Source organism: Zalophus californianus, chromosome 13, assembly GCF_009762305.2.
Source record: "Zalophus californianus isolate mZalCal1 chromosome 13, mZalCal1.pri.v2, whole genome shotgun sequence".
Taxonomy (NCBI): Eukaryota; Metazoa; Chordata; class Mammalia; order Carnivora; family Otariidae; genus Zalophus; species Zalophus californianus.
Genome location: NC_045607.1, coordinates 86,341,562 through 86,355,524, shown reverse-complemented (window position 1 = coordinate 86,355,524; position 13,963 = coordinate 86,341,562). Strand labels below are relative to the sequence as shown.

General features: G+C 42.6%; 1 protein-coding gene across 6 annotated transcripts in view; it reads right to left on the bottom strand.

Annotated features, from left to right (window-relative positions):
* The window catches only part of SMARCA2 (SWI/SNF related, matrix associated, actin dependent regulator of chromatin, subfamily a, member 2), a 177,221-nt gene that overhangs the window by 136,536 nt on the left and 26,722 nt on the right, over window positions 1-13,963 (bottom strand). For all 6 annotated transcript variants that reach the window (XM_027614886.2, XM_027614889.2, XM_027614890.2 and 3 more), the window contains one exon: window positions 9,248-9,506. In XM_027614886.2, coding sequence (XP_027470687.2) covers window positions 9,248-9,506 — 259 coding nt within the window. The remainder of the gene's footprint in view (window positions 1-9,247; window positions 9,507-13,963) is intronic.

Below are 13,963 nucleotides of genomic sequence, written 5' to 3'. Positions count from 1 at the left end.
AAAGTGGATGGTATTTTGATGGGGATTGCATTGAATGTGTAGATTGCTCTAGGTAGCATTGACATCTTCACAATGTTGATTCTCCCAATCCATGAGCATGGAACGTTTTTCCATTTCTTTGTGTCTTCTTCAATTTCTTTCCTGAGTATTTTATAGTTTTCTGAGTACAGATCCTTTGCCTCTTTGGTTAGATTTATTCCTAGGTATCTAATGGTTTTGGGTGCAATTGTAAATGGGATAGACTCCTTGATTTGTCTCTCTTCTGTCTTGTTGTTGGTGTATAGGAATGCCACTGATTTCTGTGCATTGATTTTATATCCTGCTACTTTACTGAATTCCTGTATGAGTTCTAGCAGTTTTGGGGTGGAGTCTTTTGGGTTTTCCACATACAGTATCATATCATCTGCAAAGAGTGAGAGTTTGACTTCCTCTTTGCCGATTTGGATGCCTTTGATTTCTTTTTGTTGTCTGATTGCTGTGGCTAGGACTTCTAATACTATGTTGAATAGCAGTGGTGAGAGTGGACATCCCTGCCGCGTTCCTGACCTTAGGGGAAAAGCTCTCAGCCTTTCCCCATTGAGAATGATATTCGCTGTAGGTTTTTCGTAGATGGCTTTTATGATATTGAGGTATGTACCCTCTATCCCTATACTCTGAAGAGTTTTGATCAAGAAAGGATGTTGTACTTTGTCAAATGCTTTTTCTGCATCTATTGAGAGGATCATATGATTCTTGTTCTTTCTTTTGTTAATGTATTGTATCACGTTGATTGATTTGCGGATGTTGAACCAGCCTTGCAGCCCAGGAATAAATCCCACTTGGTCGTGGTGAATAATCCTTTTAATGTACTGTTGGATCCTATTGGCTAGTATTTTGGTGAGAATTTTTGCATCCATGTTCATCAAGGATATTGGTCTGTAATTCTCTTTTTTGATGGGGTCTTTGTCTGGTTTTGGGATCAAGGTAATGCTGGCCTCATAAAATGAGTTTGGAAGTTTCCCTTCCATTTCTATTTTTTGGAACAGTTTCAGGAGAATAGGTATTAATTCTTCTTGAAATGTCTGATAGAATTCCCCTGGGAAGCCATCTGGCCCTGGGCTTTTGTTTCTTGGGAGATTTTTGATGACTGTTTCAATTTCCGTAGTGGTTATAGGTCTGTTCAGGTTTTCTATTTCTTCCTGGTTCAATTTTGGTAGTTGATACATCTCTAGGAATGCACCCATTTCTTCCAGGTTATCTAATTTGCTGGCATAGAGTTGCTCATAATATGTTCTTATAATTGTTTGTATTTCTTTGGTGTTGCTTGTGATCTCTCCTCTTTCATTCATGATTTTGTTGATTTGGGTCATTTCTCTTTTCTTTTTGATCAGTCTGGCCAGGGGTTTATCAATCTTGTTAATTCTTTCAAAGAACCAGCTCCTAGTTTCGTTGATCTGTTCTACTGTTCTTTTGGTTTCTAGTTCATTGATTTCTGCTCTGATCTTTATGATTTCTCTTCTCCTGCTGGGTTTAGGCTTTCTTTGCTGTTCTTTCTCCAGCTCCTTTAGATGTAGGGTTAGGTTGTGTATTTGAGACCTTTCTTGTTTCTTGAGAAAGGCTTGTATTGCTATATACTTTCCTCTCAGGACTGCCTTTGCTGTATCCCAAAGATTTTGAACAGTTGTGTTTTCATTTTCATTGGTTTCCATGAATTTTTTTAATTCTTCTTTAATTTCTTGGTTGACCCATTCATTCTTTAGTAGGATGCTCTTTAGCCTCCATGTATTTGAGTTCTTTCCGACTTTCCTCTTGTGGTTGAGTTCTAGTTTCAAAGCATTGTGGTCTGAAAATATGCAGGGAATGATCCCAATCTTTTGGTACCGATTGAGACCTGATTTGTGACCTAGGATGTGATCAATTCTGGAGAATGTTCCATGGGCACTAGAGAAGAATGTGTATTCCGTTGCTTTGGGATGGAATGTTCTGAATATGTCTGTGAAGTCCATTTGGTCCAGTGTGTCATTTAACATCTTTATTTCCTTGTTGATCTTTTGCTTAGATGATCTGTCCATTTCAGTCAGGGGGGTGTTAAAATCCCCCACTATTATTGTATTGTTGTCAATGTGTTTCTTTGCTTTTGTTATTAATTGGCTTATATAATTGGCCGCTCCCATGTTCGGGGCATAGATATTTACAATTGTTAGATCTTCTTGTTGGATAGACCCTTTAAGTAGGATATAGTGTCCTTCCTCATCTCTTATTACAGTCTTTGTTTTAAAATCTAGTTTGTCTGATATAAGGATTGCCACCCCAGCTTTCTTTTGGTGTCCATTAGCATGGTAAATGGTTTTCCACCCCCTCACTTTCAATCTGGGGGTGTCTTTGGGTGTAAAATGAGTCTCTTGCATACAGCATATTGATGGGTCTTGTTTTTTAATCCAATCTGATAGCCTGTGTCTTTTGATTGGGGCATTTAGCCCATTTACATTCAGGGTAACTATTGAAAGGTATGAATTTACTGCCATTGTATTACCTGTAAGGTGACTGTTAACTGTCTGTTGTCTGTGTTCGTTTCTGCTCTTTGCTGCTTTTAGGTTCTCTCTTTGCTTAGAGGACCCCTCTCAATATTTCTTGGAGGGCTGGTTTCGTGTTTGCAAATTCTTTTAGTTTTTGTTTGTTCTGGAAGCTTTTGATCTCTCCTTCTATTTTCAATGATAGCCTAGCTGGATATAGTATTCTTGGCTGCATATTTTTCTCGTTTAGTGCTCTGAAGATATCTTGCCAGTCCTTTCTGGCCTGCCAGGTCTCTGTGGATAGGTCTGTTGCCAATCTAATGTTTCTACCATTGTAGGTTACATATCTCTTCTCCCGAGCTGCTTTCAGGATTTTCTCTTTGTCTCTGAGACTCGTAAGTTTTACTATTAGATGTCGGGGTGTTGACCTATTTTTATTGATTTTGAGAGGGGTTCTCTGTGCCTCCTGGATTTTAATGCCTGTTTCCTTCCTCACATTAGGGAAGTTCTCTGCTATAATTTGCTCCAATATACCTTCTGCCCCTCTCTCTCTCTCTTCTTCTTCTGGGATCCCAATTATTCTAATGTTGTTTCGTCTTATCGCATCACTTATCTCTCGAATTCTGCCCTCGTGATCCTGTAGTTGTTTCTCTCTCTTTTTCTCAGCCTCTTTATTTTCTATCATTTGGTCTTCTATATCGCTGATTCTCTCTTCTGCCTCATTTATCCTAGCATTTAGTGCCCCCATTTTTGATTGCACCTCATCAATAGCCTTTTTGATTTCGATTTGGTTAGATTTTAGTTCTTTTATTTCTCCAGAAAGGGTTTCTCTAATAACTTCCACGCTTTTTTCAAGCCCAGCTAGTATCTTTAAAGTCATGATTCTGAACTCTAGGTCCGACATCGTACTAATGTCCGTATTGAGTAGGTCCCTGGCTGACGGTACTACCTCTTGTTCTTTTTGCTGAGGTGATTTCTTTCGTCTTGTCATTTTGTCCAGAGGAGAATAGATGAATGAGAGAACAAAAGGCTAACAGGTTTACTACGTCCCCAGCAAATATACTGTATACAAATCAGAAAAGACCTGAAACCAGGGGAAAAGAAAGGGAAAGAAAGAAAAAAGAAAGAGAAAAAGAAAAAAAAAAGAAAAAAAAGATAAAAACAAAAACAAAACAATTCAAAAAAGGCAGAATATGATCAAATATGATCAGGCTAGTGCATAGATCAGTGCCACACACTAGATTTTGGGCGTATTTTGGTCTGTTAGAAAAAAGTGCCTCCTAAAATTTTGAAGGAAGAAAGACATATATGTACAAAATAAGGGTTGATACAATGAAGGGATGGAAGATGACTGTAAAGATGAAAATTATAAAAGATTTTATAAAAGGACTTGGTAAGATAAGTTGTTTGAAAAAAGAAAGAAGATTTAAGGAAAAAAAAAAAAAAAAGGAAAAAGGGAGAGAATGTGATCAGGCAGGAGACTAGAACAAAGCCATACACTAGTGATTTAGGGTATATTTTGATCTGTTAGAAGAAACTGTACCTCAAAATTTTAAAGAGAGAACAACTTATATATATATGCCAAAAACAAGGATAACTACTATGAAGGGATAAAATATGACTCTAAAAATGAAAAAAAAAAAATTTTTTTTTAAAAAAAAGGGATTTATAAGATGTTGGTTGAAAAAGGGAAAAAGAAAAATAAAAAAAAGTCAACAAAAATTAACTTTGATGAAATAATGAATCATGGTAAAAAAAAAAAAAAAAAAAAAAAAAGAAGCCATGAATCTATGTGCAGTATTCCCCTAGCGCTGGAGTTCTCCTATTCTCCTTGATCGATCAACTTGGTCTTGGCTTGCTGGCTGTTTGTGTTGATCTTCTGGGGGAGGGGCCTGTTGCTGTGGTTTCCAAATGTCTTTGCCCGAGGCGGAATTGCCCCGCCCTTGTCGGTCCGGGCTAAGGAAGCTGCTCCAGTTTGCTCTCAGGAGCTTTTGTTCCCTGCAAGCTCTCGGCACAGCTTTGGAGGACCAGGGCGAAAATGGCGGCCTCCCAGTCTCCGCCCGGAGGAGCCGAGAACTCAGGGCCCCACTCCTCAGTGCGCCCCCAGAGAAAAGCAGTCACTCCCGTGTCCCCGGTCTCCGGCCGCTCTCCATGCTCACCCGGCCTGTGATCGAGCGTTGCTATCTCTGGCACCCGACCCCGCTCGGAGTCTCCAAATCCAGCAGATCCCTGCAGTGCGTTCCCGCACCGCTCCTCCCCGGGAAGGAAGGGGAGTCTCCCCAGATCTGCTGCTTGTTGGGTCCTTGCTGGGGGAGCCGTGCCCCGACTGGGCCGCAGATCACAGTTTATGGCAACCCCGAGCTGAGAGCCCGCGACTCTGCTCCGTATCTGCAGCCGGCTTCCCCGCCCCGACACCTGGGAGCTCTGCCGCACTCAGGCACCCCCGGTCTCTCTGTGACCCCAAGGGTCCTGAGACCACACTGTCCCGGGAGGATTCCACCCCCCGCTTAGCCACTGCAGCGACGTCCCTCCGCCGAGCCAACTTTTAAAAGGTCCGATTTTGTGCTCCGCGGCTCTAGCACTTGCCAGAAGCGGCCGGCGGAGGCCCCTCCCCCGCCGTTTATCCTCCCGAATGTCGCCTCGGATTCACTTCTCCGCACGTCCTACCTTCCAGTAAGTGGTCGCTTCTCTGTTCAGAGAGTTGTTGCTACTCTCCTGTTCGATCTCCTGTTGAGTTCGTAGGTGTTCAGAATGGTTTGATCCCTATTCAGCTGAATTCCTGAGACCAGACAAAATCTAGGTCTCCTACTCCTCCGCCATCTTGCTCCGCCCCCACCGGCCCTTGGTAATTTTTGAGAAAGAATTTCAGGGTTGCAATGGGGAGCAGGGAAGGACAAAAAGCAGGCTAAGCAGACTACGCTTGCTTCCTGAAGCAAGGTGCGCCACCATGTTCATACTAAATTCAGAAGTGATCCCGAAGACGGCTGGCATGATGCAACGGGGCTCTTCTGAGATACCCTCCTTGGAATGAGAAATGCATCTTCCATGCAAACATTTGTGGAATTAGTTTGCATGCAAATGTGAAACCCGGAGCCCTTTTGCCCAAATATCTACTTTGAAGTGGAAGAACAGAAGTTAGGTATACGGATAGGGCAAGGAAAGTGCCAGAAAGACCGGGGGGGAAAAAAAGCACTGGAAATCTCTCTCTGACACTTACTACAGAAAAACGCAGTCAGTTCCATTATTAAGAAAAAGGTGGTCAAAAAGAAAGGATCCAATTTAAATGGGAACAAAATGTTTTAATGGCAGAACTTGTACAGATCTGAGGCAAAGCATTCACAGTTCACAGGCAGAAACTTATTTATGCTGTTGCCGGATAAAGAAGGTCAATTTGTCAAAATTCTGATTTTATGATGAACAAGAGAAACAGCTAAATGACTGAAAAGTTAGAAAGAAATCTGAGATTCTGACAACTTCCTTTCAATTTTTATAGATGAGGTAAGCGATATTACAATGGCCAAAGAAATGAACATCTGTTAGAGTTTCTGACAGATGATTTTTGCTTCAACCAAGTTTATAAAATTATAAAACAGTTCTTTCTTTCCCCTTAGAACTTGCTCAAATACTCAATGAGAAGATGAAGATACACTAGACCCCTCCAGTTATCGGCGCTAAAGATGAGTGAGCCCCTCTCTCAATGAGGGACAAAAGGAAGTTCCTTCGCTGTCTCTTACAAGAGCACTTGATCTAATCCTTTCTAAAGGAGAAAGGTAACTAATCTCTGCAGCTGAACAATTCATCTCCATAAAGAGAAGTCATGAGAGACTATGGACTCCGAGAAACAAACTGAGGGTTCTAGAGGGGAGGGGGTCGGGGGATGGGTTGGCCTGGTGATGGGTAGTAAAGAGGGCGCGTTCTGTGTGGAGAACTGGGTGTTATACGCAAACAATGGATCGTGGAACACTACATCAAAAACTAATGATGTATTGTATGGTGACTAACATAATATAATTAAATTAAATTAAAAAATTAAAAAAGAGAAGTCAGCTATTGCTCTCTGACCAAGGAAGATAAAAGATGCCCTACAAGGCTACCAGTGGAAACCTAGGTTTCTTCTCAAGATGGCCGTGGGAAAGTTCCAGTCCAAAGTCCCCACCAGCTTTTCAGACCCAGGGTTGCCAGAGAGATGGTTTCGGAAGCCATGCGGCTTTACCGAAGAGGAGACGTTTATAAGAATGATGATAATATGAAAAATAGCCATCACATCACATTCTGCGGGGCTTATAATTTAAAAGATACTGACACCTGTATTTTTTTCTTATTGATACGGGACTGGAGGATCAAAGCATTTCACACCCCAGGATAGGCTACATTGTACCACTTAGTCCTGTATACTTTGGGAGACCATCCATTAAGATCACTTCTGAAAAGGGGGCTAAAATGGGCTCATGACTAGAAAGTCCTGAAAATAAAGTTCTGGTAAAAATGATCAAGAAAATTTAGGAGTCAGTAAAATACACACACACACACACACACACACACACACACCCACGACACAGGCCCAGTAAGGAAAAAAGTCCAGATGTGTTTCTAGGTACAGAGAGTGTCTTTGTTGTGAATGTCGTTTGCATGATGTGACAATAGTACTGGTAGTTCAAGGAAGGGGAAAAATGTTAGCTCTTAGGAAGTCAGGATCTTAGAGTAACTAAACGATACCCCTCTATCCTTTTACTGTCTTTTTAAAAAAATACCTGTGGGGGTGTCCGGGTGGCTCAGTTGGTTAAGCAGCCAACTCTTGATACTGGCTCAGGTCATGATGTCAGAGCTGTGAGATCGAGCCCGGCATCACATCAGGCTCTGCTTCTCCTCTCCCTCGACCCCTCTCCTAGCTTACGAGTGTGCAAGCTTTCTCTCTTAAATAAATCAATCTTTTAAAAGAAATACTTCTGACGTTTTTTTATTCAGTAGCAACATAAAGAAAGTACTGCATATGAAAAAAGTTCTTCTGCCCCAAATGAGAGTACAGTGCTGACATTTGACTTTTGCACCACACAGTGATCTGTGCATCAACATGGCAATACCAATGGACTGACGCCTATCTAGCTCTCTAGGGGTACCTAAAACTCGAGAAACAGCAGGATAAAACTCTTCATCGAGGATTAGTAATAATAATGAGAGCAAAGCTCTACTCTTCATCCAAAAAGCTAAGTGCATTTAATGGCATGTTACTGTGATTTCTTTCACGGAGTTACTCTCAAAGCTGGCAACTTAGTATTTTAATCTAATAACAAATAAGTCATGTGTTTTTTGATAAAGACCCAGGTAATGTCTTTAAAAGGAGCCTTGATGTTATTTACTAACATTCCCTATAATTTCCAAACTTTAATTTTCTTTGGAATGAAATAAGAATTGGGAAACAATAACAGCTGATATGTACTGAAAGTCTTTGTATCATTTTACCTCCCCCACAAGAGGTACTATAAGATTCTCTTTTAACATAAAAGGAAAGTGAGTCACAGAAAAGAGATGTAACTTGGGGCGCCTGGGTGGCCCAGTAGGTTAGGGGTCAGACTCTTGATTTCAGCTCAGGTCAAGATCTCAGGGTCATGAGACAGCCCTGCATTAGGCTTCACACTCAGTGGGGTGTCTGCTTGGGATTCTCTCTCCCTTTCCCTCTACCCCTCCCCTCACTCACATACCCTCTCTCCCTCTCTCAAGTAAATAAATAGATAAAATCTTAAAAAAAAAAGAGAGAGAGAGAGAGAGAGAGATGCAACTTGACCAAGGTAACACAGCTGGTAAGTGACAGAGCCTGCATTACTGGCCAACTCCAGAGACAGAGATCTTAGCCTTGTTTTATCTTGACTCCTTACTCATGGAATCTCTTTTTGGTTAACATTAACCATTTATTTACATGAAGCATCTGCTAACTCCAGCCTGTCCACAGGCCACTTTTGCAAATAAAGTTTTATTGGAACACAGCCTGCCCATTATTGTCTGTGGATGCTCTCACCTGGTAAGGGCAGAGCTGAGGGACCTTCCCTATGGGTCCGCAAAGGGTAAAATGTTTACCACCTGGCCTCTTACAGAAAAGGTTTGCCAAACACGGATGTAGATGAATGTGGCCAAATCGGGCAAAAATTAAGTTTCTGGAGTAAGAGTTTAAATATGGACCCTGCATGAAGACAGCTTACCCCGAAGGCTGCACCGAGCAGCAGATACACAAATGCACAAATTAAAATGAAGGATATATTATACTGAGCCACCTAAGTATGCTTTAATATCATGAAATGGGTCATTAACCTGAAGGTCTGGCCGGCAGGACACCCGCAACGTCCAGCCAGCTCAGAGTCATCTTTGGAGGATAAATGACAAAACACAAGGCCCCGCACAGGCTAAAGGTGCGATCCCTTATGGGATCCCCTTTCTTGGATCCACGAGCACTGGCGGCTGGGCTTTGATCGTGGCCTCCCTAGGGCCTAGCATCGTGCCTGGCGTGTCACAGAGAGTGATGACCTTTTTCTGACTCAATGCAGGAAAATCACAGTCCTGCCCACCCAGAGCCATGAGAGGCCTCCTCCAGCCACCCCAACGGCAAGCAAACTCTGGTTCGAAGGTCGTCCTGTAGCATGAGTTTCGGCCCGTGCCTTGTCCCACAGGGCAGGGCGTCTACCCCGCCCCCCCACGCCAGGCTCGGTGGTCCCCACGAGGACACGGCTGCCAGCCCCCACCCCCGGGGCCGGGGTGCGTGGTACCTGTACTCGCGCTCCTGCAGGATCTCCACCGGGTCCAAGCCTTGTGGTTTCTGGATGGGGCTGATGCGGCTCTGCTTCTGCTGCAGCTGCAGGATGGGCGAGGGCTGCCCCGGGGCTGGCTGCGCCACGGAGGGCCCGGGCACGGCGGCCGCGGGCGGCTGCGCGTCGGCGGCGGGGGGCGCGGGCGAGGGCCGGCCGCTGGGCGCGGGCACCGGCAGCTTCTGCGGGGTGCTCGGGCCGCTCAGCTCTGGCCCCGGGCCTGCGGGACAAGAGCGACATGGGCAGCTCGGGCGGGCCGGCGCCCTGCAGCCACCCCCGGCCTGCCCGCTGCCCCCCGCCTCGGGGACCACTGAACATCCCCAGACAAGGGAGGAGCGGGGAGGAAAGGAGGTGAGGAAGGAGGGAGGGGGGGGCGGGGAGGAGGAAAAAGTTAAGAAGAAGAACCCGGCATCTATCCCCATAGGGCAATGGCATTCACTGATGGACACTGGTGAAATGGTCCAAAAATGACTCAAGTAGTACATCCATTAAAGGAACGGATGGTCAGCATTTAATGTAGCTCTAGAGTGGTTTGTTGGTTTGTTTGCTTTTTTTTAAGAATTGCAGGTGCATTCAAGAGTTCAGAAAAGTAAGGGAGTCATGGAACAGTCAGATGCAATTTGGGTGTGGTCCTAGTACCAAATTTTGCAAATTGCACCTTGGGGGACTTGAGGCAGACCCTCGGCGGCCTGACCCTCACTTTCCAAATACAGCCAGCACGTTGGCCAGCCCTCCCATGTGTACTGAAAGGGGCACAAATTTTCCCTTAATGACCTAAAAAAGGCACATGTCAGGCTTAATCAGTGCATCTCAGGAACTGAATTTTTTTTTTTTTTTTTTACTACATATTAGAAAGTGTTTCTAAAAACATTCAGTGGAGGCGGGGGAGCAAATCTGCTCATTCCACCTATAAAAACTAGCAAATATTAAGATTCAAGGGAGCATTTTTCCTCATGCTAACAGAATAAAGGGATATGCAATCATCAAGCTTATCAAAATGTACTTAATAAGTTAATTTAACGCAATTTTCCACATTAAACTTCAGGAGTTTAGTTATGGACCGAAAGTAAGAAGTGTTCTGTCTCTCCCCATAGTTACATTTTTACTTACTTCAAAATTATAAATAAGATTAGGGATGCTACCAGATGAATGAGGAAATGAAAAAGAAAAATCTCAGGAAGCTGTTAAAACCTCTGAGAAGCATTCTCCTGAGCATTTTCTATATCTTCTCTAAGAAAAGTTAAAACTATTAAACGGTAATAAAATAATAATCTATATACTTCAGGGCGCCTTAATAATTAACCATACAAAGACGTACATTATGAAAAATTAGACACATTTATTCAATTTCCAGCAAACACCATTTAGAAATGGGCTTAAATGACAATGCAAGAAGAGTATAAGCAAACATTTTGACAGGAGGAATGTGAGGAATTAGAACAAACTGCTTAGGAAACTGTACACGTGTGTACGTGTGTGTGTGTGTGTGTGTGTGTGTGTGTGTGTGTGTGTGTGTGTGTGTGTGTGTGGTATTACTGTTGGGCTTTTTTCACCTTCCTTGAGATATTAGCTAAACTTTCCAAAACACATGCAGCTACATAATCCTGAGGTAGCCCTGGGTCCAGTGGGGGATGAAAAACTCTTGACAGAAAAATGCATTCTTAGAAATTTTCTATTTTAGGTATCATAGATATACTATCGTAATAAAGAGATTCTTTTCAGCTATGTACTTTCTGATTATTTTTCTGAATGGGAAGTCTTTTACATAATGCATGGCTTTTCATAATATTTTATATTTAGAAGTTTCTTTCATCCATATATAAGAAACCGATTTCTAAACATTAAATCTCAGGGTTGTTGAGCATTGGAATGAGTTATGGAGGGATGTTCTAGAATATGTTCTCCCTAGAGGTCGTTGAAACAGGGTAGATTTTTCATCAGCGTTGTTTTAGGTGTGATCCAGCCAAAAAAGAGAAGACAGAGATTTCTAACAGGCTGATTCTCTGTGATTCTCTAAATCTCCTTAATAAACTCAAGAAACTGGTAGAATTAAATATATTTCAAGACTCGGGATAAGCATACTAAGTAACAAACTTACTACACTGAAGCCCCCTAAAAACACCACCATCTTTAACATAAAGAAAACTCGCATCTTGCTGATACGATAATATCATAATAATTACTCTACATTCAGTTCTGCAAGTGTTTTCCCTCCTTTCAAAGTTGAAATAATTCATCAACAAAAGCCAGAACAGGGCACTGGGTGTTACACATTCCACCTGTTTCCGGGGCTTTCTTCTTTAGCCTTCTCTCCTGTAAACACCTATGCAGAAACCTCTGATGACTCCTTGAGGTAGATTCAAGTCACTATTTTTAAAGCCACATTTCATCAAAGGAAGGTATCCAAGAGCATGTCTGATATCCCTGGTTCCAGTTCTAGTCATTTTTAGCCTATGACTCAAGACCAGATCTAATACACAGGCACAGGGCTAGACTTTTGAATCCGTTAAAGACAAAGACGTTCTTTAAAGTTGATTGACCCTTAAAATGGAGAAGCAGAGAAAGAGAGACCCAAACATGAACTTACATATTCAAATCTCCAATTCAAAAAGTCCTACAACTTGTTGTTAACGAAAACAGGCACACCGAAAGCATCCTGCCTCTTTCCAAAAGAACTCATGAGTGTCACCTGAGCTCCACCACCTGCTGGTTGCATGAGCCTGAGCTAGTCACTTAACCCCGTGTGCCTCAGTCTCCTCATCTGTAGAATGGGGATAATAATATAACCCCCTAGGGTGGGAGTGAGGATTCAATGAGATCATGTAACCACATGATCCACACCCACCCACACTCTTGTCATTTTTAACCCCAGCAAGGCCACCGAGGCTAAGAAGTCTAATTTAGTTACTTCAGCTCTATGGAAAAACCCCACGGTGAAAAAAAGGCTTTTAAGGAAGCTTGATACTGGGTTAGCTGGCAACGCTGGGAGTACACTCTCCTACAGCAAACTTCAGAATGTTTCTATGGCTCACAACGACTCAGCACAAATACTCAGATAAGTCGGCTTGCCAAGTACTTTCTGCCAAGCGACTATCAGAGCCACTTACAAGCAAATTCCTTTCCTAACTAAACACCGCGAGTTCATTTACTGAGCGGGGCTATTTTTTCCTCCCTCCCAACAGATTACATAAAAACTCCTACTTACAGAGCCCAGGGAAGCGGGAGCAGTTTGCTGCAACTGGACATGCCCAGAATGTAACTACCTGTTCCTCAGGTTTCTTGCTTGTCCCTCTGGTGGCTTATAGTTGAGGTGCCTGGCTGGATTGGCTCTCTATCCACAGAAATCATCTCTGCTACAGACACTTGGGGTCTGCTAAATGATAAGACCGCTTTCTGATATCTTCAAACTTCAGACAAATTACATTCCTTAGCTTATCTCCTATCCACCACCCCCCCATAAACAATTTAGGCTTACTTGTCAGAGGTTCCAAATGTGTCTGTTCTTCCCACATTCCTCACCTTGGAAATCAAGGCAGAGGTTCATCCTGATACCCCTGAGAGCGACCTAGTGCAGCTAAGGTGTGTGTGTGGGGGGTCTTTCTCAGATGTAGCCCTCTGCCTGATTTTAAGAAACAGGAAAACGAACTTATTAAAATACCTGAGTCTCGCATGTACAGAATTTCTGTGCATTCAGAGCTCACACTGTCTTCCCAGCACACTAGGATTCTTACTCAAAATTCTGTGCCTTAAAAAAGGATTTAAGTGGTTTCCACAGGTTGAAAAAATATAAATGTAATGAAGTGTATTTAAATTGAACATACCTAGGTATTTTAGATACCTAAAAAGAGCGGGGGTGGCAGGGACAGGGAGCAGGAGAGAGTCAAGTACTGAAAAAAATTAACAATGATACTTTTACTTTCTACCATAAGGTCCTCCGCACCCCGCACCAAAACAAAACAAAACAAAACAAAACAACCCAAAAAAAACAAAAACAAAGAATAACAACAAAAACCCCCCAAAACAACAACAAAAAAACCCAAACCCAAACTTTAACGGTTCCTATTTTTAATTTTGCTTTAGTTTCTATAAAAGAAAAAAAATGAATCAAAGTGAAAAAGAAGATGATGGGTTAGATTTGCAGGGAGCCCACAGCAGATAAGGACTCAAGAATTATTTGTTCAGTGTGCAACTCCTGCAGTCAACCCATAATTCCCTAGTGATGCCCCTGATGATGTGTGGCACTTAGGGTGAGTCACATCTCTGGAGTAGGTTTGAGGCAGACCACCCCAGCCAAAGAGATTCTCTCAACATGGATAACACTATAAAGCTGGACAAAAGAAACAAGGAATAGGAGTTATCTCCAGATAAGTGGACATACTTAAATTTATTTTTTCCTGAAAAATTAGTAGAGGTATTTATACACAATAACACTTTATTTTTGTTGTTAAGGAGGGATGGAGATAAGCAATAACAATTAAAAATATTAACTCTAAAAATAAAATATTCTTTGCCTTATTTTGACTTGTGCTAAACGCCAAACCCCCCAAAAAAGTCTTTGTCAAGTAAGGATGCCACCTCCCTCTGAAAACTGAGGTTTGGGTACAAGTTCTGTGATACTCTGGGGTGTAACCTCCTTCCCAGCGGCGGGAATGGGTCTGCTCTGGTGGCAGGAGGGAG